Raw genomic sequence first — 25,905 nt, forward strand, 5'->3', positions numbered from 1 at the left:
CTTCGAGAAGGGTCGCACGATCCCACCAGCACGCAAACAGCGCCGGAGCTTGGGTCGCAACCTAAGCTCGGTCAAAGAAGTCCATAAAAGGGTTGCAAGGTCGACAAATGAACCAAGGGTTCCTCAGGTATGAGACACGAGCAGGATAGTCATCGTAGACCTGCTAGATGGGTCGTAAATAGCTCGGCGATGTGAGCGGGTACTGTTATGCGTCGCAAGTGATACTTCCTAATCAAACTGGGTCGGCGGGGGTCGCACAAAGTCATATGCACTTCCGCCGTTAACTGAGGCCTCTAATATCATTCCCGGCAGCTTCGGAAAGGGTCGCAACCAAACAACGCCGGAGTTCGGGTCGCGACCTAAAGTTGGTCAAAGACGTCCATAAAAGGGTCGCAAGGTCAACAAATGAGCCAAGGGTTCCTTAGGTATGAGACACGAGCAGAAGAGTCATCGGAGACCTGCTAGATGGGTCGTAAATAGGTCTGCGATGTGGGCGGGTACTGTTATGGGTCGCAAGTGATATTTTCTTATCAAACTGGGTCGGCGGGGGTCGCACAAAGTCATATGCACTTCCGCCGTTAACTGAGGCCTCTAATATCATTCCCGGGAGCTTCGGAAAGGGTCGCACGATCCCACCAACACCCAAACAACGCCGGAGTTCGGGTCGCGACCTTAACTCGGTCAAAGAAGTACAGAAAAGGGTCGCAAGGTCGACAAATGAGCCAAGGGTTCCTCAGGTATGAGACACGAGCAGAAGAGTCATCGGAGACCTGCTAGATGGGTCGTAAATAGGTCTGCGATGTGGGCGGATACTGTTATGGGTCGCAAGTGATATTTCTCTATGAAACTGGGTCGGCGGGGGTCGCACAAAGTCATATGCACATCCGCCGTTAACTGAGGCCTCTAATATCATTCCCGGGTGCTTCGGGAAGGGTCGCACGACGATCCCACCGACAGGCAAACAGCACCGGAGCTTGGGTCGCAACCTAAACTCGGTCAAAGAAGTCCATAAAAGGGTCGCAAGGTCGACAAATCGGGTTCCTCAGTTATGAGACACGAGCAGGATAGTCATCGGAGACCTGCTAGATGGGTCGTAAATAGGTTCGCGATGTGGGCGGGTACTGTTATGGGTCGCAAGTGATATTTCCTTATCAAACTGGGTCGGCGGGGGTCGCACAAAGTCATATGCACTTCCGCCGTTAACTGAGGCCTCTAATATCATTCCCGGGACCTTCGGAAAGGGTCGCACGATCCCACCAACACCCAAACAACGCCGGAGTTCGGGTCGCGACCTAAACTCGGTCAAAGAAGTACATAAAAGGGTCGCAAGGTCGACAAATGAGCCAAGGGTTCCTCAGGTATGAGACACGAGCAGAAGAGTCATCGGAGACCTGCTAGATGGGTCGTAAATAGGTCTGCGATTTGGGCGGGTACTGTTATGGATCGCTAGTGATATTTCTTTATGAAACTGGGTCGGCGGGGGTCGCACAAAGTCATATGCACTTCCGCCGTTAACTGAGGCCTCTAATATCATTCCCGGGAGCTTCGGAAAGGGTCGCACGATCCCACCAACACCCAAACAGCACCGGAGCTTGGGTCGCAACCTAAACTCGGTCAAAGAAGTCCATAAAAGGGTCGTAAGGTCGACAAATCGGGTTCCTCAGGTATGAGACACGAGCAGGATAGTCATCGGAGACCTGCTACGTGGGTCGTAAATAGGTCTGCGATGTGAGCGGGTACTGTTACGGGTCGCAAGTGATACTTCCTTATCAAACTGGGTCGGCGGGGGTTGCACAAAGTCATATGCACTTCCGCCGTTAACTGAGGCCTCTAATATCATTCTCAGGAGCTTCGGAAAGGGTCGCACGACGATCCCACCGACACGCAAACAGCACCGGAGCTTGGGTCGCAACCTAAACTCGGTCAAAGAAGTCCATAAAAGGGTCGCAAGGTCGACAAATCGGGTTCCTCAGGTATGAGACACGAGCAGGATAGTCATCGGAGACCTGCTACGTGGGTCGTAAATAGGTCTGCGATGTGAGCGGGTACTGTTACGGGTCGCAAGTGATACTTCCTTATCAAACTGGGTCGACGGCGGTCGCACAAAGTCATATGCACTTCGGCCGTTAATTGAGGCCTCTAATATCATTCCCGGGATCTTCGAGAAGCGTCGCACGATCCCACCAGCACGCAAACAGCGCCGGAGCTTGGGTCGCAACTTAAGCTCGGTCAAAGAAGTCCATAAAAGGGTCGCAAGGTCGACAAATGAGCCAAGGGTTCCTCAGGTATGAGACACGAGCAGAAGAGTCATCGGAGATCTGCTAGATGGGTCGTAAATAGGTCTGCGATGTGGGCGGGTACTGTTATGGGTCGCAAGTGATATTTCTCTATGAAACTGGGTCGGCGGGGGTCGCACAAAGTCATATGCACTTCCGCCGTTAACTGAGGCCTCTAACATCATTCCCGGGAGCTTCGGGATGGGTCGCACGATCCCACCAACACCCAAACAACGCCGGAGTTCGGGTCGCGTCCTAATCTCGGTCAAAGAAGTCCATAAAAGGGTCGCAAGGTCGACAAATGAACCAAGGGTTCCTCAGGTATCAGACACGAGCAGGAGAGCAGGATAGTCATCGTAGACCTGCTAGATGGGTCGTAAATAGGTCTGCGATGTGGGCGGGTACTGTTATGGGTCGCAAGTGATATTTCTTTATCAAACTGGGTCGGCGGGGGTCGCACAAAGTCATATGCACTTCCGCCGTTAACTGAGGCCTCTAATATCATTCCCGGGAGCTTCGGAAAGGGTCGCACGATCCCACCAACACGCAAACAGCACTGGAGCTAGGGTCGCAACCTAAACTCGGTCAAAGAAGTCCATAAAAGGGTCGCAAGGTCGACAAATGAGCCAAGGGTTCCTCAGGTATGAGACACGAGCAGAAGATTCATCGGAGACCTGCTAGATGGGTCGTAAATAGGTCCGCGATGTGGGCGGGTACTGTTATGGGTCGCAAGTGATATTTCCTTAACAAACTGGGTCGGCGGGGGTCGCACAAAGTCATATGCACTTCCGCCGTTAACTGAGGCCTCTAATATCATTCCCGGGAGCTTCGGAAAGTGTCGCACCCAACCAACGCCGGAGTTCGGGTCGCGACCTAAAGTTGGTCAAAGAAGTCCATAAAAGGGTCGCAAGGTCGACAAATGAGCCAAGGGTTCCTCAGGTATGAGACACGAGCAGAAGAGTCATCGGAGACCTGCTAGATGGGTCGTAAATAGGTCTGCGATGTGGGCGGGTACTGTTATGGGTCGCAAGTGATATTTCTTTATCAAACTGGGTCGGCGGGGGTCGCACAAAGTCATATGCACTTCCGCCGTTAACTGAGGCCTCTAATATCATTCCCGGGAGCTTCGGAAAGGGTCGCACGATCCCACAGACACCCAAACAACGCCGGAGTTCGGGTCGCGACCTAAAGTCGGCCAAAGAAGTCCATAAAAGGGTCGCAAGGTCGACAAATGAGCCAAGGGTTCCTCAGGTGTGAGACACGAGCAGAAGAGTAATCGGAGACCTGCTAGATGGGTCGTAAATAGGTCTGCGATGTGGGCGGGTACTGTTATGGGTCGCAAGTGATATTTCTTTATCAAACTGGGTCGGCGGGGGTCGCACAAAGTCATATGCACTTCCGCCGTTAACTGAGGCCTGTAATATCATTCCCGGGAGCTTTCGAAAGGGTCGCACAATTCCACTAGCATTCAAGAACTAATGATGCTTGGATCGCGACCCCAAATCGGTTCAATGGAATCTATAAAAGGTTCGCACGGTCGAAATATGAGCCGAGGGTTCCATAGGTATGAGTCACGAGTGGATTACGCTTCGGAGACCTACTATGGGTTGTTAATATCCACCTGTGAAATTTCGTTCTCAAACTCTGTCGACGAGTGTCGCACAAAGCCAGGGGCACTTATCGTCATGAACTAAGAGCTTAAATTTCATTCGCATGACCTTCCAAAAGGGTCGCACGATTGCATTCAGAAACCAATGACACTCTGGTCGCGACATCAACTGGGTTCAATGTAAAAGGGTCGCATGATCGAAATATGAGCCAGGTATCAGTCTGGAATGGAATACGCTTCGGAGACCTACTGGATTGGTCGTAAATTTACACATATGGTCAGGGCGTCCTGAGCTACTCGTCGCAAGTGAAATTTCTTTAGCGGGCCCTCTCGACAATGTGCGCATGATGCCGGGAGCACTTCCGTCACGAACGAAGACCTTAAATTTCATTCGCAGGAGCTTACGAAAGGGTCGCACGACTCCACTTACATTCAGAAACCAATGAGTCTTGGGTCGCGACCTGCACTCGATTCAATGGGGTCTATAGAAGTTTCGCGCGGTCGAAATATGAGCCAATGGTTACACAGGTATGGGTCACAAGTGGAATACGCTTCGGAGACTTAGTAGTTGAGTGAAATATACAGCTATAGTCAAAGCATCCTGATCTATGGGTCGCAAGCGAAATTTTTTTCGTGGGATCTCTCACGCGATCAGTAAAGAATAGTTTTTTAATGATGTTTTAACTTATTTTGCTTTATTGAACCATAAAATAAGAATAATAAACTATAGTGTGTCAATCGTTGAATTTTAAGTAATATTAAAAAATTTAAGAAAAATGTCGAATTTTATCAATTTCTATGAGCTAACTGTAAGTACCATGTCCGACTGGAAGACGTCAACCGATATTAAAAATTTTTACATCATTTTTCTTTTTATTAAAACAGGCACCTTTTTGACGATAAACCAATTTGAAAATAAAAACTTTGGTTTTTTTTTTTTTACCCACCCTAGTGGACATGCATATTAACTGGGTTCGAGTGACAGCAATTATGATGATTCAGCTACAGGAATGGGTTTGTGACATGACAAGCATGATGAAATAAATGAATGCTTTTTGGATAATGTTTTGAACACAATAGGTATATAACATGATGTAGAACTTACCTTTTTGCATATTACAATGCAAAGAATCTTTAAACATAAATTCATTAGATTTAATTACTGAGTAAAAAATTTATTTTTCAATATTTTAAATTTTCTGATCTGCCCAAAATTTTATTCCATATACAAATTCTCGAGCAGCATCTGTTAAACCCATTTATTCTCACCTAAAGATTGATTGCTAAGGTTGCATAAATTCAGAGTTTTAAAAAGTATTTTCAATCAAAGCAAAGCTAGGACTTGATACCCTAAAACATCGTTTTGCACCGTTACATATAGTTTTAATTGGAAAAAGATTGCATTATATAAATGCCGGTAAATATATCATATCATAGTCAAACTTAGTTATTCTTACTTTTGCACTGAGAATGAGTTACAGGAGTTTCTCAAGCACTGTATACAGGCCAGAACAGAGAAATTAAAGGACATCTTAGTCTCTTACAATAGTATTGTGAATGCTAGATATATTCTAATGTTATGCACAATAAGGATATTGTTTTAAGCATCTTTCAGTGATTATCTAAATAATTTAATAACAGAAATCAACATTACACATGTTGTATTTTTAAATAAATATCTATAATAGTACAACAGATATTTATTTCTATATTCATATACGTATGTATAGGCATATGCAGAATTTTCACATTTTTTCCCTGTAAAACAAAACTATAATCTTGGCTTCCGGGGTAGGTTAGAACCCCCCTGTGCATATGTTAATGCCCGTATACGCAGTTAAAGAAATTTTGGAAGGTTGAGAATTATCTTTAATTAAAAAATATCAAATCATTCCCATAGTGTTTACTTCAGCTTTTATGATACAATCTTATGAATGATGAAAGAAGGAAATATATATATATATATATATATATATGTGTGTGTGTGTGTGTGTGTGTGTTGAGGAATTTTATAATACTCAGTACAAACATGAAGAACAGGATCGTAACAGAGGAAAGGGAGCAGGAAGAAAAGAAAATGGAGCAAAATTTGTACAAGTAGCACCTGTGCTGAAAGAAGAAGTCCACAAGGCAATAAGATGTATGGAAAAAGGGAAATGCCCAGGTGAAGATGGATTTCAATAAACATTATTAAAGAAGCAGGAGAAGAATTTTCCAGTATGCTAGTTGCCTTGTTCACAAATTGTCTCGCAAAATCGGATGTGCCTGAAGATCGGAATAATACAATGATGGTTCTTCTTTACAAAAAGGGTTAAAAAAATGATGTCAGGAACTATTGACCAATCAGTCTCCTATCAGTAATTTATAAAATCTTCACCAAAGTGCTGGCATACAGGCTTGCATCCAAATTGGACAAAGCTGAGATAGACTTGGAAGTCTGCGGGGGGGGGGGGGGGGCACAGTCATTATTGCTGGGGGGGGGGGAACAATGATGACGACAATTCATATATACATTTATACATTCGATCAGTCGACTCCACCTTTGACGATGGGCCCCCCCCCCCCCTCCTTGTATCTCCACCCATGAGCCCAACCACAAGAACAAGAAGGATTTAGAAGTAGATTCAGTACAATGGATCACATCCAAACAATCAGGGAACTTATAGAGACACACAAGGAACAAAAATTATTGTGTATGGCCTTCATTAATGTTGAGAAAGTGTTAAGCACTAGATGTAATTGGGAGTAGAGAAGACTTACATCAATATCATCAAGAAAATATATGACAAAGAAACTGCAACGATTCGTTTGGATACAGGAAAAGCAAAAATTAAACTTGGAAAAGGAGTCAGACAGGGTGATACTATATCATCAAAACTCTTTACCACTGTTTTAGAAGTATTCAGAAAACTGGATTGGGATAAGAAAGGAATTAAAATAAATATAGAATTCCTCAACCATTTGCATTTTGCAGACGACATTGTTCATCAGCAGTAATCCAGACGAACTAGAAGAAATGATACAAGAACTGGTGAAGGCAAGTATTCAAGTGGGCTTGAAAATTAATCTACAAAAGACTAAAGTTATGTTCAATCCCTTTGCGTTAAAGAGGACAATCTTGCTCAACAAGACAGAGAAGAAAGCTATGGGACAAGAAACTACCATGGACAATGGAATCATTAATGAAATAAACAGAAGAATCAGGATTGGATGAAGCACTTTTGACAAAAACTGTGTAATGTTCTGAAGAGTCACATGCCATTATACCTGAAAAGAAAAGTGTTCAACTAGTGTGTGTGAGCTACCAGCACTGACTTATGGAGCTAAAACATGGACGCTCACAAGCAAGACGAAATAAAAGCTACAGACAACACAAAGGAGCACAAGAAGAGACAGAAAACGAATTACTTGAATAAGGAACCACACAAAGGTATATGATATCGTGGAAAGAATTAAATGTCTAAAATGGAAATGGGCTGGACATATTGCAAGAAGACAGGATCATAAGTATTCTAGATTGGTACCCCCCCCCCCCCCATGGTGTTAAACGTCCAAGAAGGCATCCCCATGCAAGATGGATTGACGAGATCAGAAAAGTGGTTGGAGTCAACTGGATAGCTAAAGCATCAGACAGAGCAAAATGTAGGAAACCTTCATCCAGCAGTGGATTGAAAATGGTATTGTCCAAAATAATTCTGTAGAGAGTAGAAAATTATTTTATAATCATATTATGTATTCCTTTCTAAAACAGTCATTTATTCATAAATGATTTTTTAACAACTTTTTATATATTCATTAATGATTTTTTAACAACTTTTTATATATTCATTAATGATTTTTTATCAACTTTTTATTTATTCATATAGTTAATTCATTAGACGCAATTAATGTATGAATTTCCAATGGGAATGTTTGAATTGAAAAGCAATATTTGAGGTTTAAGAGAGTTTTTGACGGAGGGTTTTTAAGAACCACCCTGTTCAGCTATCATGGCGGCTTTGGCTCTTCAGTTTATCTGAAGAGCCAAAAAAACTGGTACAGGCATGTGTATGCAAATAAAGAGATATGGAACCAATCAGAGTATGGGGCTGCGGTTGGCAACGCCTATATAACACAACAATGGCCGCTGTGGTGGTCGAGCCGCTGTGGTGGTCGAGTGGTTATAGTGCCGGACTCGTGATGCGAGGATCCGGGTTCGAACCCCACAGTGGTGGTCGGCTGAAGTTGGTTTTCTGTGGTTCCCAACTTCAAGGCGCAAATGCGAGCCGATCTCCCCTTTAAAAAGTCTCGCCACAGAGAGCAACAGGCCTACAACGATACAATTATTCAATCATTGCACTTCACTCATAGTTAGAAAAACTGGGGGCAGATGACAGCACTACACATAACAAGCATTACACAGAAACAAACTTTATAGTCAGGTTGCACTACACGTACACGCACATTCCCGCATGTACCGATTCGTTGGGGGGTTCCGCGGGGGGGGGGGGTGCATGTGTGGTGTAGCAGTAGTAGGTAGGGCCTCCAAAAAAAAAAATTGCTCGGGGATCCATGATGTTCTTAAGTCAGACACCTCGTTGGGCAATTTGCCTGTTGTGGCGTTGTATTTGTTGTATTTTAGATCAGTTACTGCTGCTACAATGGCAGGTTATCAAGATTTAAGTGAGTTTGAACGTGGTGTTATAGTCGGTGCACGAGAGATGGGACATAGCATCTCCGAGGTAGCGATGAAATTTGGATTTTCATGTACGACCATTTCACGAGTGTACCGTGAATATCGGGAATCCGGTAAAAAATTAAATCTACGACATCGCTGACGTGATAATAAATGTGATAATGAACGTGACAGACGTGCAACCCTTCTGCAAATTGCTGCAGATTTCAATGCTGGGCCATCAACAAGTGTCAGCGTGCGAACCATCAAACGAAACATCATCGATATGGGCTTTCGGAGCCAAAGGCCCACTCGTGTACCAGGGTTCAAGCAAGTCGCATTTTTCGCAAAATGCGAAAGAAAATCGTAGAATGCAAAAAAAGTAGTAGCCACTTTCACACAAATGCGTACAGGAGGTACGCAATGAGACGTCCACCCATGAATCATTACATTAGCATTGCAGCATTTTGCTAAAGCTTCCCCCCCCCCCATTTTCGCTTTTTTGTGAAAGGAATTTTTTTATCCAGCTTCCATGGTCTGACGAGTCTCGGTTCCAATTGCTTCGAGCTGATGGGTGTGTACGGGTATGGAGACAACCTCATGAATCCATGGACCCTACATGTCAACAGGGGACTGTTCAAGCTGGTGGAGGCTCTGTGATTGTATGGGGCGTGTGCAGTTGGCGTGATATGGGACCCCTGATACATCTAGATACGACTCTGACAGGTGACAGGTACGTAAGCATCCTGTCTGATCACCTGCACCCTTTCATGTCCATTGCGCATTCCGACAGACTTGAACAATTTCAGCAGGACAATGCGACACCCCACACATCCAGAATTGCTACAAAGTGGCTCCAGGAACACTCTTCTGACTCCAAAATCCCCAGACATGAACATTATTATGACATGAATGTCGCTCTCCACTTGTTAATACGAGATATACAGAAGACTGGATGTTGTGAAGATATTTATTATTTTAGATGTTAATTTTTTAAGGAAGGAAAAAACTCATCTTTGCCTCTACCGGGAGTCGAACACGGGTCCCTCGATTGCCAGACGAGTGCTCTGACCACTAAGCTATAGAGGAGATAGAGATTTTCCTTCGCTAGAGCGTATATATGCCGAACGGAACCGTGCAATGGACGGTGAAACCGATCAGCTAATAGCTCATGGACGACGAGCCACCAGATGGCTATATATATATATGACATGAATGTCGCTCTCCACTTGTTAATACAACATTATTGAACATATCTGGGATGCCTTGCAACGTGCTGTTCAGAATAGATCTCCACCCCTCTTACTCCTATGGATTTATGGACAGCCCTGCAGGATTCATGGTGTCAATTACCTCCAGCACTACTTCAGACATTAGTCGAGTCCATGCCACGTCATGTTGCAGCACTTCTGCGTGCTCGAGGGGGCCCTACACGATATTAGGCAGGTGAACCAGTTTTTTTGGCTCTTCAGTTTATATCCATATCTATGAAAATGTTCAATAGCAGAGACCGAAAAATTACTAAAACTATCTACATTAGCCAAAAAATTCATTAGTCAAAGTGTGGTTGTAAAAAAATTGATTTCAGTCATGATGAGACAAAAATAATTTCTTTTAAGAGATAGTAACAGTAAACAATGGTTAGCATCAGTGTTCCCTGACTTTTCTTGGTGTTGCACACCTTCTTTAGAATCAGAAGTTAAATTTTCATGCAACCTTCTCATAAAAAGGTAAATATTTGTTGTTTTTTATGATTTGAATATTATAAAACATTGAATAATTTGAATTTTACAGCACAAAATGTGTCATTCATTGCAATGGCAGCAAATGAAAATGTTCCTGTGGACTTACGCACCCCAGGGGTCATAGATCACAGGTTGGGATACAGTGTATTCAAAGATGAAGAAAAAAATTTTTTTTTCTTAATTTCATATTTGTGAAAGAAAACATGGTTACCTTTATTAACTAGCTTGGAAGATGCAATTTCTTTAATTATGGACTGCAAATCTTGTTGCAAAGTTTCATTGTATTCCTTCAGGTGCTGGTTTTCCTGAACCAGCAAAAGAAACTTCTGCTTCAAATTCTGTAGCAAAAAAATTAAATTATGAAAATAGAAAAGACAAAAACACAACAGTGAATTTACTATTTTACACAAATTTATTTTTATCTTTACAGTAGACTCTACTGTCTAGCCAAGTTAAAAAATTTTACACAATGACACTCCCTGATGTAAAGCTGCTGGTTTTGGCCACACCCCAAAAACTGGTTATGGGGTGTGGCTATGCAAAATAGGCCACTTTTCCGCACTGTGCTAGCCACACCTCAAAACTGGACTGAGAGAAGAAGAAGAGAATGAGAGAAGAAGATGTCCTCTGCCAAAGCATGGACGCTATTACAAATTTTATATTGTGATACATTGTCAACCAAGGGCGTAGACTTCAGGGGTCGGGTTCCATCCCGAACCCCCTGAAATGTGAGAAAATGACCGAAAAAGGGAAAAAGACGGCCAACTCTATTGTTCTATAACTTTGGTCCCCCCCCCCGAACAAAATTTCTGGCTATGCCCCTGTTGTCAACCTTATATCATGATATATGATATAATGATTCAGATTATTTTTTTCATCCAGACCAAAGATTTCAATGATGAACCTCAAACTCAGCAAAAAAAAAAAAAATTAATGAACTACATTGGCTGTAATCTTGCACATAAGTTATATTTAAGGCATGCACTCAAAAAATTCACCCAAATTCTGTGAATAAGGACTGCAAAAAAAAATCAATTCTCTTCAAATCATGGGTTTGTACGCTGTTTGTGCATTGTAGGTGGGTTTCAACAGGCATGTTCTTTCTTATCAGATTTTCGTGATACATACAGCACTTGCATATTCGCTACATCAACATCATTCAGACTCCGAAGTCTCTACATTCGATTCCAGTGACATTATATTTTAACAAATTGCTATTTCCAACATGAAAAAAGTTTTTTCAACAAATCAACAAGACTCTACCTCAGAAGGATGAAAATTAAAAATTTGAACAAATTTGTGGACACAAATAAATACTATATGGTTCTTTTTTCCCTATGTGTCTCTACAAAATAAACATGAAAACTTTTCAATAGCTCGAAAAAAGTAATTTTGGAAATACCGACAGGACCCACACTTACAGTATGAAAATTTAAAATTCAAACTCAGGTGCGGAATTTCTTCCTGATTCATACTTGAATCATGAATATGGTTTTATTTTTCATATCCGTGATAAAATTCCCTAGAAAATAAACATGACACCTATTCAATAGCTCGAAAAAAGTAATTTTGAAAAAACCGACAGGATCCCCCCCCCCTTACACGTGTAAAAATTTAAAATTCAATTTCAATTTTGGAATTTCCCCACAATTCAAACTCGAATCATAAATATGGTTCTGTTTTCCCTATCCGTGATGAAAATGTCTACAAAATAAACATGAAAACTACTCAATAGCTCGAAAAAAGCAATTTTGAAAAAACTGACAGAACCCTCCCTTACACGACTGAGAATTTAAAATTCAAACTCATGTTTGGAATTTTCTCCCGATTCAAACTCAAATCACAAATATGGTTCTGTTTTCCTTATACGTGATGAAAATGTCTACAAAATAAACATGAAAACTATTCAATAGCTCGAAAAAAGTAATTTTGAAAAAACTGACAGGACCCTCCCTTACACGTCTGAGAATTTAAAATTCAAACTCATGTTTGGAATTTTCTCACGATTCAAACTCGAATCATAAATATGGTTCTGTTTTCCCTATCTGTGATGAAAATACCTACAAAATAAACATGAAAACTATTCAATGGCTCGAAAAAAGTAATTTTGAAAAAACTGACAGAATCCCCCCCCCCTTATACGTCTGAGAATTTAAAATTCAAACTAACGTTTGGAATTTTCTCCCGATTCAAACTCAAATCATAAATATGGTTCTGTTTTCCCTATCCGTGATGAAAATGCCTACAAAATAAACATGAAACTATTCAATAGCTCGAAAAAAGTAATTTTGAAAAAACTGACAGGACCCTCCCTTACACGACTGAGAATTTAAAATTCAAACTCATGTTTGGAATTTCCTCACGATTCAAACTCGAATCATAAATATGGTTCTGTTTTCCCTATCCGTGATGAAAATGTCTACAAAATAAACATGAAAACTATTCAATAGCTCGAAAAAAGTAATTTTGAAAAAACTGACAGGACCCCCCCCCCCAACTTACACGTGTAAAAATTTAAAATTCAAACTTAATTTTGGAATTTCCTCACGATTCATACTAGAATCATAAATATGGTTCTGTTTTCCCTATCCGTGATGAAAATGCCTACAAAATAAACATGAAAACTATTCAATAGCTCGAAAAAAGTAATTTTGAAAAAACCGAAAGGACCCTCAACTACACGTGTAAAAATTTAAAATTCAAACTCAATTTTGGAATTTCCTCACGATTCAAACTCGAATCATAAATATGGTTCTGTTTTCCCTATCCGTGATGAAAATGTCTACAAAATAAACATGAAAACTATTCAATAGCTCAAAAAAAGTAATTTTGAAAAAACTGACAGGACCCCCCCCCCCCTACACAAGTGAAAATTTAAAATTCAAATTCAATTTTATTATTTCGTCATGATTCAAACTCGAATTATAAATATGGTTCTTTTTTCCCTATCCGTGATGAAAATGCCTACAAAATAAACATGAAAACTATCCAATAGCTCGGAAAAAGTAATTTTGAAAAAACTGATAGGACCCCCCCCCCCCCCTACACAAGTAAAAATTTAAAATTCAAATTCAATTTTGGAATTTCGCCATGATTCAAACTCGAATCATAAATATGGTTCTGTTTTCCCTATCCGTGATGAAAATGCCTACAAAATAAACATAAAAACTATTCAATAGCTCGAAAAAAGTAATTTTGAAAAAGCTCACAGGACCCCCCCCCCCCCTACACGTGTAAAACTTTAAAATTCAAACTCAATGTGTTCTGTTTTCCCTATCCGTGATGAAAATGCCTACAAAATAAACATAAAAACTATTCAATAGCTCGAAAAAAGTGATTTTGAAAAAACTGACAGGACCCCCCCCCCCTTCGACGTGTAAAAATTTAAAATTCAAACTCAATTTTGGAATTTCCTCACGATTCAAACTCGAATCATAAATATGGTTCTGTTTTCTCTATTCGTGATGAAAATGCCTACAAAATAAACATGAAAACTATTCAATAGCTCGAAAAAAGTAATTTTGAAAAAACTGACACGACCCCCGCCCTTACAGGTGTAAAAATTCAAAATTAAAACTCAATTTTGGAATTTCCTCACGACTAAAACTCGAATCATAAATATGGTTCTGTTTTCCCAATTCGCGATGAAAATCCCTACAAAATAAACATGAAATCTATTCAATAGCTCGAAAAAAGTAATTTTGAAAAAACTGACAGGACCCCACCTTACACGTGTAAAAATTTAAAATTAAATCTCAATTTTGGAATTTCTTCACGATTCAAACTCGAATCATAAATATAGTTCTGTTTTCCCAATTCGTGATGAAAATGCCTACAAAATAAACATGAAAACTATTCAATAGCTCGAAAAAAGTAATTTTGAAAAAACTGACAGGACCCCCCCCCCCCATACACGTCTGAGAATTTAAAATTCAAACTCACGTTTGGAATTTTCTCCCGATTCAAACTCAAATCATAAATATGGTTCTGTTTTTCTTATCCGTGATGAAAATGTCTACAAAATAAACATGAAAACTATTCAATAGCTCGAAAAAAGTAATTTTGAAAAAACTGACAGGACCCCCCCTTATACGTCTGAGAATTTAAAATTCAAACTCACGTTTGGAATTTTCTCCCGATTCAAACTCAAATCATAAATATGGTTCTGTTTTCCTTATCCGTGATGAAAATGCCTACAAAATAAACATGAAAACTATTCAATAGCTCAAAAAAAGTAATTTTGAAAAAACTGACAGGACCCCCCCTTACACAAGTAAAAATTTAAAATTAAATCTCAATTTTGGAATTTCCTCACGATTCAAACTCGAATCATAAATATGGTTCTGTTTTCCCAATTCGTGATGAAAATGTCTACAAAATAAACATGAAAACTACTCAATAGCTCGAAAAAAGTAATTTTTAAAAAACTGACAGGACCCCCCCTTAAACGTGTAAAAATTTAAAATTCAAACTCAATTTTGGATTTTCCCAACGATTCAAACTTGAATGATAAATATGTTTCTGTTTTCCCTATCCGTGATGAAAATGTCTACAAAATAAACATGAAAACTACTCAATAGCTCGAAAAAAGTAATTTTTAAAAAACTGACAGGACCCCCCCCCCTTACACGTGTAAAAATTTAAAATTAAAACTCAATTTTGGAATTTCCTCATGATTCAAACTCGAATCATAAATATGGTTCTGTTTTCCCTATCCGTGATGAAAATGCCTACAAAATAAACATGAAAACTATCCAATAGCTCGGAAAAAGTAATTTTGAAAAAACTGATAGGACCCCCCCTTACACAAGTAAAAATTTAAAATTCAAATTCAATTTTGGAATTTCGCCATGATTCAAACTTGAATCATAAATATGGTTCTGTTTTCCCTATCCGTGATGAAAATGCCTACAAAATAAACATAAAAACTATTCAATAGCTCGAAAAAAGTAATTTTGAAAAAGCTCACAGGACCCCCCCCCCCTTCGACGTGTAAAAATTTAAAATTCAAACTCAATTTTGGAATTTCCTCACGATTCAAACTTGAATCATAAATATGGTTCTGTTTTCTCTATTCGTGATGAAAATGCCTACAAAATAAACATGAAAACTATTCAATAGCTCGAAAAAAGTAATTTTGAAAAAACTGACACGACCCCCGCCCTTACAGGTGTAAAAATTCAAAATTAAAACTCAATTTTGGAATTTCCTCACGACTAAAACTCGAATCATAAATATGGTTCTGTTTTCCCAATTCGCGATGAAAATCCCTACAAAATAAACATGAAATCTATTCAATAGCTCGAAAAAAGTAATTTTGAAAAAACTGACAGGACCCCCCCTTACACGTGTAAAAATTTAAAATTCAAATACAATTTTGGAATTTCGTCATGATTCAAACTCAAATCATAAATATGGTTCTGTTTTCCCTATCTGTGATGAAAATGTCTACAAAATAAACATGAAAACTATTCAATAGCTCGAAAAAAGTAATTTTGAAAAAACTGACAGGACCCCCCCTTACAGGTGTAAAAATTTAAAATTAAAACTCAATTTTGTAATTTTCTCACGATTCAAACTCGAATCATAAATATGGTTCTATTTTCCTCATCCGTGATGAAAATGTCTACAAAATAAACATGAAAACTATTCAATAGCTCGAAAAAAGTAATTTTGAAAAAACTGACAGGACCTCCCCAACCCCCTACACGTCTGAGAATTTAAAATTCAAACTCACGTTTGGAATTTTCTCCCGATTCAAACTCAAATAATAAATATGGTTCTGTTTTCCTTATCCGTGATGAAAATGCCTACAAATTAAACATGAAAACTATTCAATAGCTCGAAAAAAGTAATTTTGAAAAAACCGACAGGACCCTCCCTTACACGTGTAAAAATTTAAAATTAAATCTCAATTTTGAATTTCCTCACGATTCAAACTCGAATCATAAATATGGTTCTGTTTTCCCAATTCGTGATGAAAATGCCTACAAAATAAACATGAAAACTATTCAATAGTCGAAAAAAGTAATTTTGAAAAAACTGACAGGACCCCCCCCCTTACACGTCTGACAATTTAAAATTCAAACTCACGTTTGGAATTTTCTCCCGATTCAAACTCAAATCATAAATATGGTTCTGTTTTCCTTATCCGTGATGAAAATGTCTACAAAATAAACATGAAAACTATTCAATAGCTCGAAAAAAGTAATTTTGAAAAAACTGACAGGACTCCCCCCCCCCCCCCTTACACAAGTGAAAATTTAAAATTCAAATTCAATTTTATTATTTCGTCATGATTCAAACTCGAATTATAATTATGGTTCTGTTTTCCCTATCCGTGATGAAAATGCCTACAAAATAAACATGAAAACTATCCAATAGCTCGAAAAAAGTAATTTTGAAAAAGCTCACAGGACCCCTCCCCCCCTTACACGTGTAAAACTTTAAAATTCAAACTCAATGTGTTCTGTTTTCTCTATCCGTGATGAAAATGCCTACAAAATAAACATAAAAACTATTCAATAGCTCGAAAAAAGTGATTTTGAAAAAACTGACAGGACCCCCGCCCTTACAGGTGTAAAAATTCAAAATTAAAACTCAATTTTGGAATTTCCTCACGACTAAAACTCGAATCATAAATATGGTTCTGTTTTCACAATTCGCGATGAAAATCCCTACAAAATAAACATGAAATCTATTCAATAGCTCGAAAAAAGTAATTTTGAAAAAACTGACAGGACCCCCCCCTACACGTGTAAAAATTTAAAATTAAATCTCAATTTTGGAATTTCCTCACGATTCAAACTCGAATCATAAATATAGTTCTATTTTCCCAATTCGTGATGAAAATGCCTACAAAATAAACATGAAAACTATTCAATAGCTCGAAAAAAGTAATTTTGAAAAAACTGACAGGACCTCCCCTTATACGTCTGAGAATTTAAAATTCAAACTCACGTTTGGAATTTTATCCCGATTCAAACTCAAATCATAAATATGGTTCTGTTTTCCTTATCCGTGATGAAAATGCCTACAAAATAAACATGAAAACTATTCTATAGCTCGAAAAAAGTAATTTTGAAAAAACCGACAGGACCCTCCCTTACACGTGTAAAAATTTAAAATTAAATCTCAATTTTGGAATTTCCTCACGATTCAAACTCGAATCATAAATATGGTTCTGTTTTCCCAATTCGTGATGAAAATGCCTACAAAATAAACATGAAATCTATTCAATAGCTCAAAAAAAGTAATTTTGAAAAAACTGACAGGACCCCCCCCCCTTACACATGTAAAAATTTAAAATTCAAACTCAATTTTGGAATTTCCTCACGATTCAAAATCAAATCATAAATATGTTTCTGTTTTCCCTATCCGTGATGAAAATGTCTACAAAATAAACATGAAAACTACTCAATAGCTCGAAAAAAGTAATTTTGAAAAAACTGACAGGACCCCCCCTTATACGTCTGAGAATTTAAAATTCAAACTCACGTTTGGAATTTCCCCACGATTCAAACTCGAATCATAAATATGGTTCTGTTTTCCCTATCCCTGATGTAAATGTCTACAAAATAAACATAAAAACTACATCAATAGCTCGAAAAAAGTAATTTTGAAAAAACTGACAGGACCCTTACATGTCTGAGAATTTCAAATTCAAACTCATGTTTGGAATTTTCTCCCGATTCAAACTCAAATCACAAATATGGTTCTGTTTTTCTCATACGTGATGAAAATGTCTACAAAATAAACATGAAAACTATTCAATAGCTCGAAAAAAGTAATTTGGAAAAAACTGACACATGTAAAAATTTAAAATTCAAACTTAATTTTGGAATTTCCTCACGATTCATACTCGAATCATAAATACGGTTCTGTTTTCCCTATCCGTGATGAAAATGCCTACAAAATAAACATGAAAACTATTCAATAGCTTGAAAAAAGTAATTTTGAAAAAACTGACAGGACCCCCCCTTACACGTGTAAAAATTTAAAATTCAAACTCAATTTTAGAATTTCGTCACGATTCATACTCGAATCATAAATATGGTTCTGTTCTCCCTTTCCGTGATGAAAATGCCTACAAAATAAACATGAAAACTATTCAATAGCTCGAAAAAAGTAATTTTGAAGAAACTGACAGGACCCCCCCCCCCCCCCCCCCACTTACACGTGTGAAAATTTAAAATTCAAACTCAATTTTGGAATTTCCTCACGATTCAAACTCGAATCATAAATATGGTTCTGTTTTCCCTATCCGTGATGAAAATGCCTACAAAATAAACATGAAACTATTCAATAGCTCGAAAAAAGTAATTTTGAAAAAACTGACAGGACCCCCCCTTACACGACTGAGAATTTAAAATTCAAACTCATGTTTGGAATTTCCTCACGATTCAAACTCGAATCATAAATATGGTTCTGTTTTCCCTATCCGTGATGAAAATGCCTACAAAATAAACATGAAACTATTCAATAGCTCGAAAAAAGTAATTTTGAAAAAACTGACAGGACCCTCCCTTACACGACTGAGAATTTAAAATTCAAACTCATGTTTGGAATTTCCTCACGATTCAAACTCGAATCATAAATATGGTTCTGTTTTCCCTATCCGTGATGAAAATGTCTACAAAATAAACATGAAAACTATTCAATAGCTCGAAAAAAGTAATTTTGAAAAAACTGACAGGACCCCCCCCCCCAACTTACACGTGTAAAAATTTAAAATTCAAACTTAATTTTGGAATTTCCTCACGATTCATACTAGAATCATAAATATGGTTCTGTTTTCCCTATCCGTGATGAAAATGCCTACAAAATAAACATGAAAACTATTCAATAGCTCGAAAAAAGTAATTTTGAAAAAACTGACAGGACCCTCCCTCCCTTACACGACTGAGAATTTAAAATTCAAACTCATGTTTGGAATTTTCTCCCGATTCAAACTCAAATCATAAATATGGTTCTATTTTCCTCATCCGTGATGAAAATGTCTACAAAATGAACATGAAAACTATTCAATAGCTCGAAAAAAGTAATTTTGAAAAAACTGACAGGACCCCCCCTTACACGTGTAAAAATTTAAAATTAAAACTCAATTTTGGAATTTCCTCACGATTCAAACACGAATCATAAATATGGTTCTGTTTTCCCTATCCGTGATGAAAATGCCTACAAAATAAACATGAAAACTATTCAATAGCTCGAAAAAAGTAATTTTGAAAAAACTGACAGGACCCCCCCTTATACGTCTGAGAATTTAAAATTCAAACTCACGTTTGGAATTTTATCCCGATTCAAACTCAAATCATAAATATGGTTCTGTTTTCCTTATCCGTGATGAAAATGCCTACAAAATAAACATGAAAACTATTCAATAGCTCAAAAAAAGTAATTTTGAAAAAACTGACAGGACCTCCCCTTACACAAGTAAAAATTTAAAATTAAATCTCAATTTTGGAATTTCCTCACGATTCAAACTCGAATCATAAATATGGTTCTGTTTTCCCAATTCGTGATGAAAATGCCTACAAAATAAACATGAAATCTATTCAATAGCTCGAAAAAAGTAATTTTGAAAAAACTGACAGGACCCCTCCCCTTACACGTGTAAAAATTTAAAATTCAAATACAATTTTGGAATTTCGTCATGATTCAAACTCGAATCATAAATATGGTTCTGTTTTCCCTATCCGTGATGAAAATGCCTACAAAATAAACATGAAAACTATTCAATAGGTCGAAAAAAGTAATTTTTTAAAAAACCGAAAGGACCCTCAACTACACGTGTAAAAATTTAAAATTCAAACTCAATTTTGGAATTTCCTCACGATTCAAACTCGAATCATAAATATGGTTCTGTTTTCCCTATCCGTGATGAAAATGTCTACAAAATAAACATGAAAACTATTCAATAGCTCAAAAAAAGTAATTTTGAAAAAACTGACAGGACCCCCCCCCCTACACAAGTGAAAATTTAAAATTCAAATTCAATTTTATTATTTCGTCATGATTCAAACTCGAATCATAAATATGGTTCTGTTTTCCCAATTCGCGATGAAAATCCCTACAAAATAAACATGAAATCTATTCAATAGCTCGAAAAAAGTAATTTTGAAAAAACTGACAGGACCCCCCCTTACACGTGTAAAAATTTAAAATTCAAATACAATTTTGGAATTTCGTCATGATTCAAACTCGAATCATAAATATGGTTCTGTTTTCCCTATCTGTGATGAAAATGTCTACAAAATAAACATGAAAACTATTCAATAGCTCGAAAAAAGTAATTTTGAAAAAACTCACAGGAACCCTCCCCCCCTTACACGTGTAAAACTTTAAAATTCAAACTCAATGTGTTCTCTTTTCTCTATCCGTGATGAAAATGCCTACAAAATAAACATAAAAACTATTCAATAGCTCGAAAAAAGTGATTTTGAAAAAACTGACAGGACCCCCGCCCTTACAGGTGTAAAAATTCAAAATTAAAACTCAATTTTGGAATTTCCTCACGACTAAAACTCGAATCATAAATATGGTTCTGTTTTCACAATTCGCGATGAAAATCCCTACAAAATAAACATGAAATCTATTCAATAGCTCGAAAAAAGCAATTTTGAAAAAACTGACAGGACCCCCCCCTACACGTGTAAAAATTTAAAATTAAATCTCAATTTTGGAATTTCCTCACGATTCAAACTCGAATCATAAATATAGTTCTATTTTCCCAATTCGTGATGAAAATGCCTACAAAATAAACATGAAAACTATTCAATAGCTCGAAAAAAGTAATTTTGAAAAAACTGACAGGACCTCCCCTTATACGTCTGAGAATTTAAAATTCAAACTCACGTTTGGAATTTTATCCCGATTCAAACTCAAATCATAAATATGGTTCTGTTTTCCTTATCCGTGATGAAAATGCCTACAAAATAAACATGAAAACTATTCTATAGCTCGAAAAAAGTAATTTTGAAAAAACCGACAGGACCCTCCCTTACACGTGTAAAAATTTAAAATTAAATCTCAATTTTGGAATTTCCTCACGATTCAAACTCGAATCATAAATATGGTTCTGTTTTCCCAATTCGTGATGAAAATGCCTACAAAATAAACATGAAATCTATTCAATAGCTCAAAAAAAGTAATTTTGAAAAAACTGACAGGACCCCCCCCCCCTTACACATGTAAAAATTTAAAATTCAAACTCAATTTTGGAATTTCCTCACGATTCAAAATCAAATCATAAATATGTTTCTGTTTTCCCTATCCGTGATGAAAATGTCTACAAAATAAACATGAAAGCTATTCAATAGCTCGAAAAAAGTAATTTTGAAAAAACTGACAGGACCCCTCCCCTTACACATGTAAAAATTTAAAATTCAAATTCAATTTTGGAATTTCGCCATGATTCAAACTCGAATCATAAATATGGTTCTGTTTTTCTTATCCGTGATGAAAATGTCTACAAAATAAACATGAAAACTATTCAATAGCTCGAAAAAAGTAATTTTGAAAAAACCGACAGGACCCTCCCTTACACGTGTAAAAATTTAAAATTAAATCTCAATTTTGGAATTTTCTCCCGATTCAAACTCAAATCATAAATATGGTTCTGTTTTCCTTATCCGTGATGAAAATGCCTACAAAATAAACATGAAATCTATTCAATAGCTCGAAAAAAGTAATTTTGAAAAAACTGACAGGACCCCTCCCCTTACACGTGTAAAAATTTAAAATTCAAATACAATTTTGGAATTTCGTCATGATTCAAACTCGAATCATAAATATGGTTCTGTTTTCCCTATCCCTGATGTAAATGTCTACAAAATAAACATAAAAACTACATCAATAGCTCGAAAAAAGTAATTTTGAAAAAACTGACAGGACCCTTACATGTCTGAGAATTTCAAATTCAAACTCATGTTTGGAATTTTCTCCCGATTCAAACTCAAATCACAAATATGGTTCTGTTTTTCTCATACGTGATGAAAATGTCTACAAAATAAACATGAAAACTATTCAATAGCTCGAAAAAAGTAATTTGGAAAAAACTGACACATGTAAAAATTTAAAATTCAAACTTAATTTTGGAATTTCCTCACGATTCATACTCGAATCATAAATATGGTTCTGTTCTCCCTTTCCGTGATAACATGCCTACAAAATAAACATGAAAACTATTCAATAGCTCGAAAAAAGTAATTTTGAAAAAACTGACAGGACCCTCCCTTACACGTCTGAGAATTTAAAATTCAAACTCATGTTTGGAATTTTCTCCCGATTCAAACTCAAATCACAAATATGGTTCTGTTTTTCTCATACGTGATGAAAATGTCTACAAAATAAACATGAAAACTATTCAATAGCTCGAAAAAAGTAATTTGGAAAAAACTGACACATGTAAAAATTTAAAATTCAAACTTAATTTTGGAATTTCCTCACGATTCATACTCGAATCATAAATATGGTTCTGTTTTCCCTATCCGTGATGAAAATGCCTACAAAATAAACATGAAAACTATTCAATAGCTTGAAAAAAGTAATTTTGAAAAAACTGACAGGACCCCCCCTTACACGTGTAAAAATTTAAAATTCAAACTCAATTTTGGAATTTCGTCACGATTCATACTCGAATCATAAATATGGTTCTGTTCTCCCTTTCCGTGATGAAAATGCCTACAAAATAAACATGAAAACTATTCAATAGCTCGAAAAAAGTAATTTTGAAGAAACTGACAGGACCCCCCCCCCCACTTACACGTGTGAAAATTTAAAATTCAAAAACAATTTTGGAATTTCCTCACGATTCAAACTCGAATCATAAATATGGTTCTGTTTTCCCTATCCGTGATGAAAATGCCTACAAAATAAACATGAAACTATTCAATAGCTCGAAAAAAGTAATTTTGAAAAAACTGACAGGACCCTCCCTTACACGACTGAGAATTTAAAATTCAAACTCATGTTTGGAATTTCCACACGATTCAAACTCGAATCATAAATATGGTTCTGTTTTCCCTATCCGTGATGAAAATGTCTACAAAATAAACATGAAAACTATTCAATAGCTCGAAAAAAGTAATTTTGAAAAAACTGACAGGACCCCCCCCCCCAACTTACACGTGTAAAAATTTAAAATTCAAACTTAATTTTGGAATTTCCTCACGATTCATACTAGAATCATAAATATGGTTCTGTTTTCCCTATCCGTGATGAAAATGCCTACAAAATAAACATGAAAACTATTCAATATTTCGAAAAAAGTAATTTTGAAAAAACTGACAGGACCCTCCCTCCCTTACACGACTGAGAATTTAAAATTCAAACTCATGTTTGGAATTTTCTCCCGATTCAAACTCAAATCATAAATATGGTTCTATTTTCCTCATCCGTGATGAAAATGTCTACAAAATGAACATGAAAACTATTCAATAGCTCGAAAAAAGTAATTTTGAAAAAACTGACAGGACCCCCCCTTACACGTGTAAAAATTTAAAATTAAAACTCAATTTTGGAATTTCCTCACGATTCAAACACGAATCATAAATATGGTTCTGTTTTCCCTATCCGTGATGAAAATGCCTACAAAATAAACATGAAAACTATTCAATAGCTCGAAAAAAGTAATTTTGAAAAAACTGACAGGACCCCCCCTTATACGTCTGAGAATTTAAAATTCAAACTCACGTTTGGAATTTTATCCCGATTCAAACTCAAATCATAAATATGGTTCTGTTTTCCTTATCCGTGATGAAAATGCCTACAAAATGAACATGAAAACTATTCAATAGCTCGAAAAAAGTAATTTTGAAAAAACTGACAGGACCCCCCCTTACACGTGTAAAAATTTAAAATTAAAACTCAATTTTGGAATTTCCTCACGATTCAAACACGAATCATAAATACGGTTCTGTTTTCCCTATCCGTGATGAAAATGCCTACAAAATAAACATGAAAACTATTCAATAGCTCGAAAAAAGTAATTTTGAAAAAACTGACAGGACCCCCCCTTATACGTCTGAGAATTTAAAATTCAAACTCACGTTTGGAATTTTATCCCGATTCAAACTCAAATCATAAATATGGTTCTGTTTTCCTTATCCGTGATGAAAATGCCTACAAAATAAACATGAAAACTATTCAATAGCTCGAAAAAAGTAATTTTGAAAAAACTGACAGGACCCCCCCTTATACGTCTGAGAATTTAAAATTCAAACTCACGTTTGGAATTTTATCCCGATTCAAACTCAAATCATAAATATGGTTCTGTTTTCCTTATCCGTGATGAAAATGCCTACAAAATAAACATGAAAACTATTCAATAGCTCAAAAAAAGTAATTTTGAAAAAACTGACAGGACCTCCCCTTACACAAGTAAAAATTTAAAATTAAATCTCAATTTTGGAATTTCCTCACGATTCAAACTCGAATCATAAATATGGTTCTGTTTTCCCAATTCGTGATGAAAATGCCTACAAAATAAACATGAAATCTATTCAATAGCTCGAAAAAAGTAATTTTGAAAAAACTGACAGGACCCCTCCCCTTACACGTGTAAAAATTTAAAATTCAAATACAATTTTGGAATTTCGTCATGATTCAAACTTGAATCATAAATATGGTTCTGTTTTCCCTATCCGTGATGAAAATGCCTACAAAATAAACATGAAAACTATTCAATAGGTCGAAAAAAGTAATTTTTTAAAAAACCGAAAGGACCCTCAACTACACGTGTAAAAATTTAAAATTCAAACTCAATTTTGGAATTTCCTCACGATTCAAACTCGAATCATAAATATGGTTCTGTTTTCCCTATCCGTGATGAAAATGTCTACAAAATAAACATGAAAACTATTCAATAGCTCAAAAAAAGTAATTTTGAAAAAACTGACAGGACCCCCCCCCCTACACAAGTGAAAATTTAAAATTCAAATTCAATTTTATTATTTCGTCATGATTCAAACTCGAATCATAAATATGGTTCTGTTTTCCCAATTCGCGATGAAAATCCCTACAAAATAAACATGAAATCTATTCAATAGCTCGAAAAAAGTAATTTTGAAAAAACTGACAGGACCCCCCCTTACACGTGTAAAAATTTAAAATTAAAACTCAATTTTGTAATTTTCTCACGATTCAAACTCGAATCATAAATATGGTTCTATTTTCCTCATCCGTGATGAAAATGTCTACAAAATAAACATGAAAACTATTCAATAGCTCGAAAAAAGTAATTTTGAAAAAACTGACAGGACCTCCCCAACCCCCTACACGTCTGAGAATTTAAAATTCAAACTCACGTTTGGAATTTTCTCCCGATTCAAACTCAAATAATAAATATGGTTCTGTTTTCCTTATCCGTGATGAAAATGTCTACAAAATAAACATGAAAACTATTCAATAGCTCGAAAAAAGTAATTTTGAAAAAACCGACAGGACCCTCCCTTACATGTGTGAAAATTTAAAATTCAAACTCAATTTTGGAATTTCCTCACGATTCATACTCGAATCATAAATATGGTTCTGTTTTCCCTATCCATGATGAAAATGCGTACAAAATAAACATGAAAACTATTCAATAGCTCGAAAAAAGTAATTTTGAAAAAACTGACA

The 25,905-nt window shown here is 36.7% G+C and overlaps 1 protein-coding gene across 5 annotated transcripts in view; it reads right to left on the minus strand.

Moving 5' to 3' along the window:
- Positions 1-25,905, minus strand: part of LOC149088344 (uncharacterized) — a 636,013-nt gene that overhangs the window by 149,959 nt on the left and 460,149 nt on the right. For all 5 annotated transcript variants that reach the window (XM_089247274.1, XM_089247269.1, XM_089247272.1 and 2 more), the window contains one exon: positions 10,496-10,622. In XM_089247274.1, the coding sequence (XP_089103400.1) occupies positions 10,496-10,622 (127 nt within the window). The remainder of the gene's footprint in view (positions 1-10,495; positions 10,623-25,905) is intronic.

Source organism: Pholcus phalangioides, unplaced genomic scaffold (assembly GCF_987345545.1).
Source record: "Pholcus phalangioides strain wild (caught in Gottingen) unplaced genomic scaffold, Ppha-v1.0 ptg000003l_1, whole genome shotgun sequence".
In the NCBI taxonomy this organism is placed as follows: Eukaryota; Metazoa; Arthropoda; class Arachnida; order Araneae; family Pholcidae; genus Pholcus; species Pholcus phalangioides.